This window comes from Anser anser (assembly GCF_964211835.1).
Source record: "Anser anser genome assembly, chromosome: 12".
Lineage (NCBI taxonomy): Eukaryota > Metazoa > Chordata > Aves > Anseriformes > Anatidae > Anser > Anser anser.
Genome location: NC_139733.1, coordinates 18,084,304 through 18,101,220, shown reverse-complemented (window position 1 = coordinate 18,101,220; position 16,917 = coordinate 18,084,304). Strand labels below are relative to the sequence as shown.

At 37.2% G+C, this 16,917-nt stretch overlaps 1 protein-coding gene across 1 annotated transcript in view; it reads left to right on the top strand.

The window, feature by feature from the left end:
• Window positions 1–16,917, top strand: part of SUCLG2 (succinate-CoA ligase GDP-forming subunit beta) — a 114,698-nt gene that overhangs the window by 63,170 nt on the left and 34,611 nt on the right. Inside the window, exons 8-9 of the mRNA XM_083795726.1 lie at window positions 2,840–3,001; window positions 4,312–4,454. Coding sequence (XP_083651852.1) covers window positions 2,840–3,001; window positions 4,312–4,454 — 305 coding nt within the window. The remainder of the gene's footprint in view (window positions 1–2,839; window positions 3,002–4,311; window positions 4,455–16,917) is intronic.

Genomic DNA, 16,917 nt, shown 5'->3' with positions numbered 1-16,917 from the left:
AGCCCAATAAGTTGTTATTTTTCCCTGCTATCTATGTAGATCCATTAGCCTCATTAGAACCAGTTGGGAATGAGATGAGAAGGACATTTCCATATTGTGTTGTACAGTAAAGTTAAAGCACAACAATGACATAGTGCCTTGTAAAATTAGTAGTCTGAATTTTGAAGTGCAACACATGATACTTATTTTTACCATTTGAGGATGAATGAGACCTTTAAAATAGGTTCAACAAAATAGCTGGAATATTCCTGCAGGTGATGTTTATCACTTCAAAACAAATCATTGAGGACATGTCTGGCCAACACAGAAGGGAAATTGATAGGCTAGTAGGGCAAGTGAAGGAAGGAATGATTAGCAATGAGAGGAAACAAAACTTTTGGTCCTAAAAGATGATGTACAGGACCACAGTAACAGTAAATTTGAACCCTTGCTTGAGACAGCACTGTGGAAAAAGTGAACTGATTTGGTTAAGTTGCCAAATTAGCTTTTCTTGAATGGCTATTGATAGTAAGCAGGGCATAATTTGAAAGATGATGGTGGGAGTTTTTATGCTCCTTTCATCCTTTTCTATAAGGATTCTTCCTATGTGTTTTGCATCCAGGAAGCTGAGGAGCAGAAACAGAGAAGGTTTCAAGCTGTGAAAGCCATCTTACTGGCAGACATACACAGATAGCATCCTGTGCTCTTTTTTTTTTTTCCTAGCAGTTTCTCCATTTGAAGTGTCTTAAAGAAGAATAAAGATAAAACAAATGGAAGAACATTTCAGTAGCTTAATGCAGTTATTTCTAATGATAAAATAAGTCTATACAAAGACCATTATTCCTGTCAAAGTAATGGTTAAGATGGATTTATTTCTTGCTGTGCTTTCTGTTTTTCACTTGTGCGAATTTCCATTAGAAAATGCATTGTCTTATGTATTTTCTTTTGTTTAATTCTGTCTCAAATTCCTTTTGTTAACACTCTGGGGTCAAAAGCCTGTAACTGCCAGTTTCTTTGTTGGTTTTTTTTTTTTTTTGGTTTGTTTGTTCTCAATGTAAGCTGTTGAATTGGCAGATGACATAAATCCTACACTGCTAACAAAACCAACAGAAATACTCCATGAATATGTGTTGGAGCTTTCTTTGATATTTGTTCAGAAGAAAAATTCATTTGTAAAATCTATCATGCATGTAACAATGTGCTTTTGATAGTGAAAATGGTTTGATAAGTATTACTAGGTGTTTTTTCTGCTACTTTGTACAGCATGGTCTTTGTTAAAGATGAATGTTCCGTAGAAATGAGATTCTATTACTGTGTCATTGAGGATGTTCATGTCTAAGGTAAACTTAGGGTTCTGAAAATGCATTTTTTCCCTAGTTTTGAGTTGTTTTAGCATTTTAAGGAACTGAAAGCTTGAAGAGAAAAAGTGGTACAGGTCTTGGTTTGTTGTTAACAAAAACTGGCTGCAAGGTATGTCTCCTTTTGGCAGTTTTCCACACAGTGAGTTGCAAGGCAAGATCTAGACTCTTTCAGTAGAGATTTATTATATGTGAAAACTCATGAATAGTTTTCTAAAACTGAAGTTGTGAAACTAAATTTGCTCCTGTTTTAATTTAATCTGGTATTGGCTACAAGTCAAAGGTATTTAAAAAGAAAGGAAAGCAAAACAAACAACAACAACAATTGAGACTCTGTCTTTTGCATGCTTAGATATTTTCTCCAAAGTTAAGCAGTTGTATCTTTCCACTGAAAAAATATTGTGTGTTCAGTTATTTTAATTGATGGGTATCTGTATCAAATTTTCTTTTTTTGTTATTGGCTTCTAATTACAGAGGTACGTACGGTGCCCATGAGTAGGTGCACACATACCATGTATGTATTTCAAAGCAATACAAATCAAAGTACAACAGAAGGGAAAGCTGTACTAGATTCTGAATGCAGCATTGAAAGGCATTTAGATCTGACTGGTTTGCTTTGAGAAATCAATTAGGCTGCGGTTAGTAATTATCTGAATCTAGTACAACCCAAATTACTTAAATAGTAAAATGATAAGTATATAGTCTTGTATTTACTTAAAACATTTTAATCTAATGAGATGTTTGCTTATGCAAGCCCATGAAAATAATGAGTTAGTAAATAGGCAAATAACCAGTTTACTCTACGTGCATTTCTATTACTGTTTGGTTTTATATGATTATTATGCCTACTAGCTAGTCTTTGGTATTTATTATTTAATATAGCCAGGTGTAGCTATTTTTAAACTTGTTTTTGCAACCATAATGGATGTTGACATAAAAATCATGTTTTGATAATTTTTTTATGTATATTGTTTTAAAGTTGTTTTAATCTAGGTCTTTGGGAAATGTGTGAATAGCTCATACTATTAAAAATTAAAAATATGGCTAAGGAGAAAAACTTCGTACTACTCACCTATAAATATGAGTGCGTGTTACCAAACATTGCTTTGGATTGCTAGTCTGTTATCTTTTATATCTGCTGACTTTCCAAAATATTGAGAGTAGACTGTCTTACGAAATTCCTGCAGATCACCTCTCCAAATCATAAAACCAATGTTCATAACTTAGGGGCACTTTGTTTAAAGCAAACATAGAAGACCGTCCCATGACAAAGGCATCTGGCTGTATAGTGTGGAGGCACTTGCTCTACATTTTCTTAGTATAGAATTTAAGAAAAGCTTACCCTTTTTGTGCTGGAATCAGTGCAGGAGCTTCATCATCAAACCCTAAGGACCTCTTTCCCCCTCCATCCTGTAGTAGTCAGCAATAACAGTAATATTTCAGAAGCTCTGTCTAACTGTAATTTCTAAATGCCTATATGTTTTATATTTTTTTTTCTTTAGTGGTTTGCTTTGATGCCAAGATAAACTTTGATGACAATGCAGAGTTTAGGCAAAAAGAAATATTTGCCATGGATGACAAGTCTGAAAATGAGCCTATAGAGAATGAAGCTGCCAAATATGACTTAAAATATATAGGACTGGATGGAAATATTGCTTGCTTTGGTAAGAACAAATAAATCCAAAAAAAGCATTTGCAGACAAATTCATACTTGTTCAATGTATAGACTGTTGAAATTCTGACATTCAGTCCACCTGTGATGCCAGTTCATTTCGCTGAGGCTGTCTGCCCTTCCACAAGTTCTTGCAGGACTGAAACAAATTGTGTTGAAGATGTGGTTAAGGCTGCAGCACGCAGACAGGGCATATGGGTTGTCAAAGAGAAGACAAACTGAATGGGGAGCCTTTGGGGTTTCTATGTTTTGAACTTTTAAGCTGATTCAATTGATCTTTCCAGTAAATAAAACACAAAGAGACATTAAAATTTGATTAGTTTTCAGAAATGTGTTTATGTTACTTAGAAGGCACTTTGAAAGCTTGCGTGTAAAAACAAGATATTCCCTCTTACAAATAAATATCAAACTTCATTTTCCTTTAAGAGAAGTTTCTGAAAAAGTTGCTTGGTTATTAAAAGGAAAATAACATTTATTATTTTATTTTTCTGAAGTTTCTGTAAGATAGAAATTAATCTTGGGTTTAGAAGAGACAACAAAAACATGACTTGTTTTAGAAAATGTCCAGAGTTCATGTTGCTTAAATGTGTGCTCCAAACATGAATCTAGAAGATACTGATAATGCATTACAGTTGATTCAGTGAGTAGCAGTGAGATTTTCACATGAACGTAAAAAAAAAAGGCATAATTACAGTAATTTTTATTGTTGTTATTACTGCTATTAGTGTTCGGTATTACATATCTTTGAATTACAGATGACATAGAAGCCTTACTTTGCCCATCAGGGAAAATATATGGGGGACAAATAATTCTTATCTACTTTTGCTAGCTTAGAAGATGTTTGTGCCCATGGGAGTGCTTTTAGACTGGTGCAAACACAGAACAGAAGGCAGTTTTAGGAGTGGCTGATACTTGTCCCCAGAATTTAGTTGTCTGTTTTACAGTAATGCAAATCATGATCTATTGTTATCACAATAGACAGAGGGGAACTCATAATGGGATCACTGTTTCCAGAATTTTCTCACTTCATTCCAGAAGTTTTTGTATTTCCCCAGCTTCCATTGCAGTGCTCATACATGCCTAGTGGAAGGTGCATTTATAAGTCCTAAAACTGATACGACCATAAAGAATCCTAAATGTTTGGTGTGTATGCAACTGATTTTAAACTATGTATTGCTATGGATATCCTTGAATAGGCACTGAACCATTGAGAAATATTTGCGTAACATTTTGGGCCTTATTAACGTGGTTGCTCTGATAGGTTGTTAATCCTTTTCACAAATCAGATGTTTCCAATTACAGTGAATGGAGCTGGTCTTGCAATGGCAACTTGTGATATAATATCCTTGAACGGTGGAAAGCCAGCCAACTTCCTGGATCTCGGTGGAGGTGTGAAAGAAGCACAGGTGTATCAAGCATTCAAACTGCTGACTGCTGATCCAAAGGTAAAATAATAATAATAAAATAAATTGGTTTAGGACAGGAAGCTTCCCTGTGCAATACAGTTGTGTTATAGATCTATGTATATAGTATGCTGAAAATACAGCTAACAGTGTAAAGATAGAGGATGAGTTATTAAAGAAACGGTTGGAAAAGAAAATGATTTCACTGAGCCAATGGATCGACTTTTCAGTTCCTAATCCACACGTAGGTTTGCTAGTCAGCCTTCAGCGGGCACTTTTTCAAGGCAGTTCAACAAAGAAATGCAGGTGTGGTATTGTTGGGCATCGCAGTGCTGACCTTTGAGCATCTGACTCCTTAAGGGGAATTTGTGAGGATACTAAGATGCTTAAAATGTAATTCCTAACAGTGTAGTGCCACAGTAAGTGAGAAGGAAAATTCGAGTTAAGCAAAACATTAATTCCTTGAGGTTTCTACAATATCTGATTGTACGCTACAGGATATTCAGTGTTTAATTAACATTCACAGGCTGCTATCCTATCCTGGGGCACTCTTTCTTCTGCAGATGGAGGTGCAGTTTCTCTTTTCTTGAACAGGACAAGACTTGAACCTGTGTGTGATGAGCAGTAGTTGTTTCTAGAGATGCATGTCAGTGTGCTGAGGTCATTGGTCCCTGCTTGCAGACAGAAGCAGAATCGCTACTGAGAGAATATTGATCAGATGTAGGCACTGGAGTGGTGCCAGCTGACCAGCCTTGCCAATGTGGAGTTATGCTTTTGTGTAGCTGGTACCGAAGTTGCCATAGATTTTTCTTTTACTAATGAAAATCTGTCAAAGGGCTTTGGTCATCTTATCCATCTCCTGCACCTAAGCATCTCTAGTGAAGTCCCAGTTTCAACATTTTACTTTTTTGTGGATCTCCCTCTTTTTTTTTTTCTTTTCTTGTGCTTCCATCCCCTTTCCTTACTTTTAATGTGTGTATAATATAAACCCATCTAAGTACCACCTTTGTATGAAAATTGCATCACTGTAATTATATATCCTGGGCAGCGATAAGTGACAAAATAGAATTTTCCAAATAGAGGGGGATATTGTTTGTAACAACATTTCAAGGAAGCAACATTTCAAAGAAGAATCAAGAATAAAATCTACAATACAAAATAAGCTCGTATAGACTTTATATTGAAAACCCTTAGCAGTTGCAACTCTTCTTGTATGTTTTTAAGGTATGTAGTACTTTGATGCCTCAACTTTACTAGTAGAGAGTCATCTACTAGAGAGTCATTTACAAGATTTCAAACATTTTTCGTGCATCTTTTTACACTTCCATAGACCTGAGTAGTGCTGACCTTTTGTTTGTAGAAGTCTAGGTTTATGCTGTTCCCAAGACCCTCAGGAAGAGAATTTATTGTCTAATTCTACTTAGTGATCTTACAGACTTCAAATTACTAACGTGTCTAAAAGAACATAGACCTGAAGAAGTCAAGAAGCAAGATATCCTGCCTAGGGCAGAAGGGAGGAGGCAGGATGGGACTTGAGATACATTCTGGAATATATGATAGTTTCCTTCATTGTCTAATGTTAGTAGACACTTATACTTGCGTTCATTTGTGAGAGTTCTGCATTGCATGCTTGGTATGATAATCAAGGTTTGGCTGAGATGTAATTTAGTTCTGAAACTTGTATTAGTGGTGGAGAAGCAGGTGTGGTAAAGTCTTGGATACACAACTTAGCTGATGATTATCACTATGCTAAATAAGTTTTTTGTCTGCTACAGCACAAACAGCAGGTGTTAATTTTGGTGATTAAAAATGAGTTTAAACAATCTTAAAAAGAAAAAAGGACATTTCAGTAGCTCTCAGCTATATGATATCTACATATCCAACATTTGACTTGTGAATGCATCCTCCTTCTATTCTATATTCTCCTATTTAACACTAGCAGCTTTAACTAGGGATAGTGAAGCTGTGCTAGTTGGGACAGTGGGGGCAAAGCAAAAGGTAGAATGGAAGAGACCTGAAATAGTCACTTATGCTTGTGTCTACGTAGGCAACTATAGTTATGCCATTCCTGTCTTTATGACTGGCCGAAAATGTAGAAGGCTTAGCCTAAATGCAGCATAACTCATTCCTCATTCATTTGTTGCCTCCTGTCTCTTCCTTTTGAATGCCTTTTCTGATTGTGTTTTTTTTCCACACCTTTTCTACACAGGAAAAAATCACAGAACAGCCCTGTTGCATTTCTTTTCTGTTTGTTCTCTGTATTGCGCTTCAGGATGAAGGGTGAGGATGATTGCTGAGAGTCCCACTGGACTCTTCTATTTGGAGTGGTGCAGGGGAAGGAGGGTGCTTCTGAAAGCTTTCTGCTCTAGGAATGTAGCTCACAGCAAACTGGGATGTACGTACACAAGTGACAGCATTGTCAGCTGCAGACACTGCATTTTTTGTGGAGATTTATTGCCATTGTCCATTTTTAAATTATTAACTAGTTATTCTGAGTCTAGCCCTGGACATGTCCAGTCGTACCACAGCTCTTATTGCTGAGAGGCTTGCCAGGTTTAAAAAAGTCATTTCTGAAGTGGTTGTCATCAGCCCTTTCAATTCAAGCACTTTTACCTTATTTTATGTCATTGTGATCATCAGCTATACTGTTTCATTTGCACTTCAGGTGAAAAATGTCTCTTAATGGTAGTTGAAGGATATATACAAAATGAAATTAGGATTCGTGAAGGTATGCTGATATCCCAGGATGTAATAGGAGACTAACAACGCTGGCAGTTGTACCCGGCTAACATCAAAGCACTCGTAGCTTTTCTTACTGCTCTGCAGTTGAAAGTTAATGTATGCTTACAAACTGTTAAAAAATAAGCATTCTAGGTTTTGTTTCGTTCTGATCAGAAAACATGATAAATGCCCATTATTTCCTCTTTCCACGTACTGGGTCCATTAGTTACATAAGATAATTGAATGAATCCTCTCTTGTCTTAACTAATGCTAGGTTTTCAGTCCCGTAAGTCAGTCTAATTGCTATGTTGTCTAATGTCGCATTCACAGTTTGTATCTGGTCAGTAATTTCCCTGTGACCTGTAACCTGATTCCCCCTTTATTTGAGAATATAAAAACTTACTCTGGGGAACTCTGAAGCCAATTAATTGTTGTCAAGGTCTCCAAAAACATGGGGCTTCTAATGGGTGAGTAAACAAGCTACCAGTCTGCAGGGCTCTAGTATGGAAGAGCACTGATTCTAGTTCCACCGAAATACAGCACTGGCAGAATTAAGGCCATTGCAAGACAAGAAATCTTCCAGAAGGAAATGTTCAACTGTTGTACTTTGAAATACATTTTTCTCTCTCTCTAGTTGTCTTTAATACAAAATAGACATTTTAAAGTAAAAAAAAAATCAAATAAAATACAGGCATGCCGTGATTTCATTTAGTAAAGCTAGGGGATACCATTTGTGAGAAAGCTGAAGATGTTTGATGGTTTGCTTTTGGTTTAATCTGGCTGTTGTCAGTGTCTATAATTCTTTAAAAAAGAAAAAAAGTTTGTTGCAAAAGGTTACCCACTGGCTTTTGAATGGAAATGCTGTCTTTGGAGTCAGTGACCCTTTTATACTCTGCTGGTCTTGTTTGCAGTCTGCTATATCCAATCCTTCCTAGGTCAGACAGGTCGTTGCAATGGCTCTGAATTCCTTTCTTTTCACAGTCTAAATTCCAGGCTTTTTTTTTCTTTCCATACTGTCTTCTTTCTCCGAGTTTGTGCAGTGTCTGCTCTGGCAGAAGATGGAATGTTTTTCCCTCTTTTCAGTTAGGCTCGGGAACAGGGAAGATGACTGGATTTGGGGTGTTGGAGCTGCTGGGGGTTACCATACAACTGTTTGTAGGATTCAATAGTTTCCAAAACGCTAAAGCTGAAAAAAGTCTTCTCAATAAATCTGCTGTCCAGGACCCTGAAGCTCAGTCACCATCTCAGCTCTCTGCTTTGGCCTGGAGCTGTCCAACAAACACTGACACTCCTAAATTACCCCCAGATTCTTCTCTCAACTTTTTCAATACGCATTGTAGGGAGCGGAGTCTTCATGGGAAGTTTCACATGTCAGCCTGGCTGAATCATGATTTTGAAGACCTTAGTGAGTATGGGAGCCCATAATGAGTAGGCTCCTGGTGGGATGTATTTGGTGACGACAGGCAAAACCCAGAAGCATCTTAGCAACAACTTGAAGCAAGTCACATCCTCTGCCTTTCTCTCCCATACTACTGTAATAGAATAAAGATAATACTGTATGGGTTACTGGTATAGGAGAGTTGCCCATAAATGCTCTCATAAATCTTATGTATACTTCAGATGTGTGGCCTAAGCATGGCTACATAGACTTTTTTCATGTTTTTGGCTGCGCAGCATCCCTGTCCTTATTTGTTTCTTCTCGCTACTGAAATACAGGAGCTTTAAGGCCAAAATTGTTTGTTGTTTTTGTTCTTCCGCCTAAAGCTCCTTTGATATTCTTTTGACACCTGTCCTTGATGATGCTACCAAATTGATTTATCAAATCAATTGCTGTTAACAAGAGTTTATTTGTCATATAGGAAAAAAAAAATATTGACAGAATGAAAAACGTTTCTCTGGAAAATATACTCTGTAGTGACATCTGTTAACTCATATCCAGGGAATAATTAATATCAAACACACACACAACCTTTTTTCCCTGTAGCCATTCCTTAGTCCAAATTCAGATTATTGTTTACTAAATGTGGATTATGCATTCTTATTCCTGTCACTTCGCTTTGCCCATTTGCTTATGTCAGATGCATCTTTCTGTCCACCTCGGTGATGGGAAAAGTAATGGCACTGATGTGTCTTGCCATTAAGTGGCGTGTGAAGCAGAGGTCTCAGGGCTTTTATTTTCCAGACATCCGAGAGTGAAGAGAATTCTGAAAGAGGGTATCATTAAATCATAATTTTGCAATTCAGTTATTTTCCAGCTGTGCTTGGTGTGAAAGTAATACAGCTTATCCATCCTTATTATATAAGACATTTTTATGACTAGCTTATCCTTTTGGCTTGAGGGATTTTCAGTATTAGTTTTCTTAACGTTGCAGTCTGTTATGTGGCAACAGAAGGCATAACTCTCTACTAAGAGAAAAGGTTTGTGATACTCTTTTCTCAGGCTTCAGAAATTGAAGGAGAAAAAAAAAAGGCTGCCTTTTGTAAGCTATTTGGTCTTAATTTTGAGTGAATGAATTCCAAACTAATTGGGTGAACTAGTTCAGTTTAGACAATCCAGAAAGTCTGCGAGCATTCAGGCAGCTTGGAGCGTAGTGACTGTCCTGGGGTGTTACTGCCCTCTTTGCTCTCACTCTACAACTTGAAGCAAAGACTGGCTCCCAGTTTTAGGGGAAAAGGATCTTTTGAGTATGGTTTCCAACTGTGCTTGACTATAAGGCAGGGAATTTTGTCCTGGAAATGATGCAAAAATCTGTCTTATTTCGTGAGTCTGTGCCTAGCGTTTGACTGTTGTGTTATAAACCTAAGCCAAAAAGGGGTTTTGGCAGTGAACCTTTTCTTAGGAGCTGCCAGGTGCCTGTTCTGTTCCCAAACAATTGCTCCATGCAGCATGCCCACCGAGGCATCGCTTCGGACAGTCTTTGGGTAGTGCAAAGAGACCGGCAGAAGAAGAGGGGAATGTTGTCACAGGGTGTTCCTGGTCTAGGACTGGGCATTGAGACACTATGATGACACCAAGTAAAAATAAAAACTAATATCAGCAGCCAAGTTGTGAGTGCAGGCAGTTTGCACAGCTGTTTAATGCGATCTGCAGAATGTCTATTGCGCTATTTGTCATGCCAATCAGTCAGAATTGTCAAGTCTGACTCATCTATGAAGAGTTGCAGCTTGAACATCAAAAGCAGCATCCAGAAACAAAGAAACAGCTAATTTGATTTTCTTCTAGGGTTGCCTTGGCCTGTTGCTGAGAGTGGTTAGTGGTGGTGTTACTCGTGGTACTTGTGTGTGGATGAGAGGAGAGTGCTTTGGGGAGTGGGAAGGGGAGGGGTGGCTATTAAGCTTTAAAAGTCACAAGTAGGAAATAGTTCAGAGGTTTAACAATATAAAAATTAAAATGGCTACACTTGCAGCGACAGAAAGCCTTGCCATAGAGCACAGGCTGGTTGTGAATAGTTTGTCATGCACTTTCTGTATTTCACTTCTAACTGCCAGTAGTAGATTTCTCAATATTGTGAGAATACAAAGCCAAAAATCAGTAGGATCAGGCAACCTTCTCTCTATCACACATGCACCCTAGGTCAGTGTGTATATAGTGGTAAAGAAAAAAAAAATGAAATGTAAATAGCATTCAGTTATAGACGTATAATAGTGTTAGCATTGGATTTGTTTGAATTGTCAGATTGCATGTCATTTCAGATAATGCAGAGGAACCCTATTCTTACATAGTCATTAGGAATCTTCTTGCTTTCTCATTCAAATATCATACACCCTTTACACACTTCATTACCCAGCTCTTCTTTACACAGCATGACAAGTCTTTATGCTGTGTGTGTTTTTCTGATTCACACAAGAGGGTGAAGCATTGTATGCTGTTTTGAGTACTCTAAAAACTGTAGCTGAAGAGTTATTGTAGTGAAAAATGTCTTTGTGTTATAGGCTACATGCCAACAGTGCTAGACCTCTGTGGTAGTGGAAGCAATTCCGAAAATTGGAACTGTGACCAGAATTCTGTTGCTTTTATCCAAGCTAGAGCACCAGCTGGCGTGCCGACTTCAACTGAAACCATCACTCTCCTTCCTCTCCTCCCCTCTCCCGCATTCCCCATGAGCACTCTGTAGGTTTTCCTTTCAGTGCTCTATCTACGAGGCCCAAGTTCGGAACTCAAAGGACCCAGTAGTTCTGCAGGTGCTTACTGCAAGTGCAGTGTTCGCACCTCTGAAGAGCACTCGTAGCTCTAGACAGGTGTCCAGAAATGCTGGAGCTTGAGTTTAGTGGGTCCTTCTGAGAAAAAAAAAAAAAAAAGTGGTATGGAAATTATAAAAGTTATAACTGTTCCTTTACAGCTTATTGCATAGCCATATCCTAGTGGCAGCTTTGTATTCAGCATTGTTCTTGTATAAATGAAATATTAAATTTTAAAAAAGAAAGTTGTAGTCAATAAACCTGTAGTCAATAAAATGTTGGTTTTGTGTTGAGATTTTGACATTTGTGTAAGGTGATGTCTAATAAATTATTGATATATCACAGTTTTCAGAAGCTGGATTTTACTGTCGTCTTAATGTTATTGCCTAATAGCATGTAGAGAGTCCTTTTAACCGTTAGTTAACCCAGGTAGTCAGCCCAGTGTTGGAGGTTAATGTCAGTTGTGGTAAGGCAAGATGTAGTAAGGTTACAAAGGAGCAAAGTTAAGTTAGTTGTTCTGAAAATTGCCCAGCAGAAAAGGTGATTGAGTCCGTCAGCAGTTTACGTAAGGAGCTTACAGGTTATACAACCATTTGAGAACTGCCTCAAACAAAAACTTAGCCTGGGTTTTTCAGGAAGAGTAGATTCTGCCTTGGGTCCAATGGCTGGACTTCAGGTTTCTTTTCCTCTTTCAGATAACAGATCTAAATCTAAAGTTCTGATTAGTAGCTTTACATGGGCAATAATGCTTTGGCTTTTTAAGCCTTTGAAAGTTTAAGTTTACTATCACAGGGTGACAGTTTGTAGACGTGGAAAAGACCTATCAGAGCTCAAACATCTGGTAAAGCTGGGAAAGGTTGAAGAAGACATAATGTATTTTCTGCATCAATAATTTGTTCAAATACTGTGCCTTTAATGGAGAATATTGAGCACATCCATCTGCAAAGTACTAACACTCATAGTTCTTTTACAGAAACTATAGGGTTTGGGCTTATTGGGGTCATTTAGGACTTTTCCCATATTTCTATTAGTGCTACGTTGGAGAGAAAATACAGGCCAATAGAATTTGAGCAAGGATTTCTTCTAACGTGTCTTTGCAATTTCACAGGTATTAATTTAAAGTGGCTAGTCATCTTTTAGAGCACTTAAAGTATTGAAAAAGCATTCTTTCATTTCACTTAAGCATTTTTAAAGACTTATAGCATATTGCCGATATTTATTAAAATGTGAGGACAAATATGCATTTTTTAAATGGTTAGAGTTTTCTTGATTTATTATCAAGAGTAATATATTTTTTAGGGGCATGTGTATTATTGAGTCCTAAGTAATTGGTATGTAAATATACTTTAACATGACTGCCGTTATTTGTTGACACTGACAAGTTGAGTGCCTTTTGGCATTTTGAAGTTGGCTATAATGAATCTTAAAAGCTGGATATGAAAATATACTTATTAAGCAAGAGAAAAACTTGCAGAGATTTTGTAACCTCTTATACAGAATAGGCAAAATTTACAAGCATTGCCTTTAAAGGGAAATAATGAAAAAATTTGTGAAGGGACCACAATAGAAATGTAGCCGTTAGGTTTGGATGGATCTGTGGTGAAGGAGGCGGGAGAGATCTATCTAAACAACTTCCACACTGGCAAATGAGACGTGTTTCGTTCAACTGGTGGATGGCTTTATATTCGGTCACTTGAATATTTTTTTTCCAATTTTGTGTGCCAATTACCTTCTTCTGTAATGGTGTCTCTTCTGAAATAAGTACAGAGGAGCAGAAGCTTTCAGCTCCTCAGAAAACAGTCTGCCTTACCCTTTTTAAGATAGTTGCTATGTGATCAAGATTTTTTATATTTTTGTGCTTGTTCTGAGCTACATTTCATGAGTGATCAGGGTGATAAAGTGTTTTTAAGGGCTTCTTCCTCCATGGAGGATTGGGACTTTTCTGAGGAACCCTTTGATGAGCCAGTATGTCTGTGGTGGGAAGCATTTGAGTTAAGACAATTACATGGTAATGAATTGATTATACTTATCTCTTATTTCAGTGTCATAGCGGTGTATTACTTGTCTCACCTCAAATCCAGGCCTAAAGCCAAGAAAGGGCAGTGGATTCAGGTAGTAAGGTGGCAGGAACCCCTTGAGCTGGAAAATGCCCACTGCTGGGGTTGGTGGAACAGCAGTGGTGGAATTGGATAGCCGTACACTGTTACTCTAGGTCTGTTATTTTAACTGTCAGTATTAGAAATATTGGATTAGTATGATGACTGAGGTTTATAACACTGGGGAAAGTCTTCTATTACTTAAACAAGAGAAATCTTCGTCTTGAAAACTTTGCAGTGTCACCTGTAATTGCCAAATGCCTGATATCACATCAAGCATGTGGAATATAACGTGCAGTTATGTTTGTGGGTGTTAGTATTGCCTAGTTAAAGGAAACGCCATGCATAATACATTAGAAAGGTGTTTAATCCTTTACTGTACTTTACAAATTGATTTTGAAATTTTGAAAATTTGTGTGACTCATTTTACAATTAGGATAAAAAGGGAAGATATTTTGGGAGTCTCGATCTGGTAATTCATCTTGGTGAGATGAGTAGTTTATTATGAATCTATTTAGAGATTGTCTAGCATACAGAGTAATGAAAGAATAATCATTTCATAATACAAGTACGAAATAATGTATTAAAAATTTTAGTTTCCCTACTTAAGCTTCTTTGTAGAGAAAATTGCATTTTATTACTCATTATTTTTAAGTGGTTTGAGGTGTTATGGCTGTTTATGAAAGTGTTTGTTCTTTCCCATCAAAAAGAAGAAATCTAATCACCTCACCTCCATCTGTTCCTGATAGAAACAGGCCTAGATGATGAACTGTATATTTCAAGTAGGTGCTTTTAGCCATTTATATTGGGTAGAACACGCTCTTCTTCTGACAGTGAAATGGATATCAACTGTTTTTACTTATAATTTCTGAAGTACCCTTGATGGATGGAGTACAGATAGAGCACAGGTTAGGTGAAGAATAAGACTAATTTTAGCACATATCACCTTTTTTATCTCAAAAATTTAAAGACCATTTTCCCCATCATAAAATTATCTTCTAAAGACTAAAGAATAAAGATCGTAGTAAGATTTTTAGTGTAAAGGTAAGCCTATGCTAAAGGAAAAAAAAAGAAAGGTAGGGGAATGTGAAGCAGTGTTTTTTTGTTTTTTAAATGAGCTTTTTGTCTTTTGTCTCTAAGCTGAAAAAGTGACCTAATACTGCTGTGCCCAGTTCAGTGACGTGGTTATTCGGAAAGAAGGGAAAATCATGTGAATAAATACAGATGTATTACTTGTCTCTGTTGTGACAGTTGCGCTGTGGTTTGCATCCTAATACAGGAAACAGATTATGATAGGTGATGCTGGTCTATATTACTATTAATCCCATATGCCATCTGAAATGTCTGGCATAGTGATGTGACTGAGAATAATGTGCAGGTCTGGAAGGTATATAGCTTTTGAAACTATTGGCATTTTTTTAGGAAAAAGATCTGTTAGAACATCCACCCATTTCTATGTAAATGGGTTTTTGAGATACAGTGCATCTTATAGTTTCTGTATTCCAGTGTGTATGCTTTTTTTATACATAATTTTGAGATAGGAAATGTATTTTTCAGAAGTATGTGAACTTTGGTTTTGGAGCAGTATGCACTCTGTGTTTCCAATCAGAAGGATGTATTTAATTATATTCGAATAAGAAAAAGTATTCCTTGGCCTGTGTTCATCCATTCATTTGCATAGCTGAGCACAGAATGATGAAAAAGCTTTGGAAGAGACAAAAATTATTTGAAATATGGCTTAATGAAAGAGGGAAAAGCTATTTCTTTCATTTGAATCTGTTTTTTTCAGGTGAGACTGAATTATTTCACAACTTCATTATTCATGCTCCAATTCAAGAAGATATTTAAACCTGTTTCAGATTTTAATATTTTATTATCTATTATTCTGAGTGGATGGATAAAGCTGAAATAAATTAGTCTATTCACTTTTAAAGCTTGTCATGTGCTTAAGTGCTTGGCAAATCAAGTCCACATCTACCGCAAATGGGTACTTACTCTTGTTGCTAGAAGTTTAGCTTCATCTTCTGATAGAAAAACTATACTGTATAGGAAGATGAATATCTGGCCTCAAAATATGTGGTCTGTGTTTTATCCTTCAATATTTAACTGTACTAGGCAGTCCCTACAAGAGGGTGTTTTCTTTAGAGTAGTATTTTTTCTTAATTTTACATCTCACTGTAGCAAATCACGTGTATAAATGGCAACGTGAGTGTGTATCTGTGTAGATATGTGTTGCTGCTGGTTACACAAGTTGTGTGCAAATGCGCACAACCTATTCCATTTGCACTGTTGAGTGTTGCTGTACTTTAGATGCCATTTACAGTTATTTAAGGGTAAGCCTGAACAGCCATAAGAGCTGCCGAGCACCAGATGTGCATTCCCCAGGAGCACGGAGGAGAAGGAGCACTCTGCTGCTGCCAACGAGTTGTCCATGGCAGAGGATGGCAGAGCATTGGCCAAGAGTCTCCGAGTGCCTCAGTGCAGGCGACACAGCAGACCTTCCACCAGTGCCATCAGATGGCATTTCTCCGTGGATGACATTTGGGCTGACCATGTAAGCCAACATTCACTTTACCAGAAAAGGGAATGAAATCTGTTGTGCCAACTCATGCCAGATTGAGCTGTATTTACAAACAGGCTCCAGCTGAAAATGCCATTAAGCAAAAGTTAACATACAGCTCTGTTGTTTCACAGAGTAGTGCCAGCTTCGTGATTAAAGCAGGAGCCTTCGCGTAAACTGTGGATGCATGGTAGATTTGGAATTAATAATAATAATAGCGGAAAAGAGTAAAAGCATCTCATTAGGAAAATAGATGGCACACATGCTTATATGATGTAGACAAGATTAAAACCTGAAAATGCTGAGAATTTCTTTTCCTTAACTAAATCTTGATGAAGTCACCCTCCCAGAACACTGTTACATTCCTGTAACTGGCAAAAAGAAAAAAAAATCAATTATTGGGTAGAAATGAATGAATGTGCAGAGTCAATATTTTATAGTAGGCGGTGAAAGTTGAATGCCTGATGCCCGGCAAATCATTTGATTTAAAGGTTTGGGACTGCAATGCTTGACTTCTCAAGAAGAAATATAAAAGAGCAAATTACTATTTGCTGGAAAGTCACAGAAACCTTATCAGAATTGTTTAGTTCCTGCTGCTCCCTGGAGGTTTTCCTCTTCAACCACTGATTGAGTATATGTTCTCTGAATTGTGAAGGATTTGTCTTTAATCAAAAATTTATGGGGCCCTATACAGTTGTCTTGTTTTTGTGCGTGTGTGTATTAGTTAGAGGAGCATCTCCAATAGGCTTTTGTTTTCACTTAGTCTTACAAACTATGTAAGTAATTGTACTGAAAAGGTAAAATAAAAGTGATTTAAACTAAGATAGTGCCTACATTTCAGCAATGTTAGCTTATCTCCCTTAATAATGTTAAAAATCTGTTTCACTTCAGTAGGAAAACAGATGAGTTCAGCCTTTCCCCTTGCAGAGGAACAGATTTTCCCTTAACT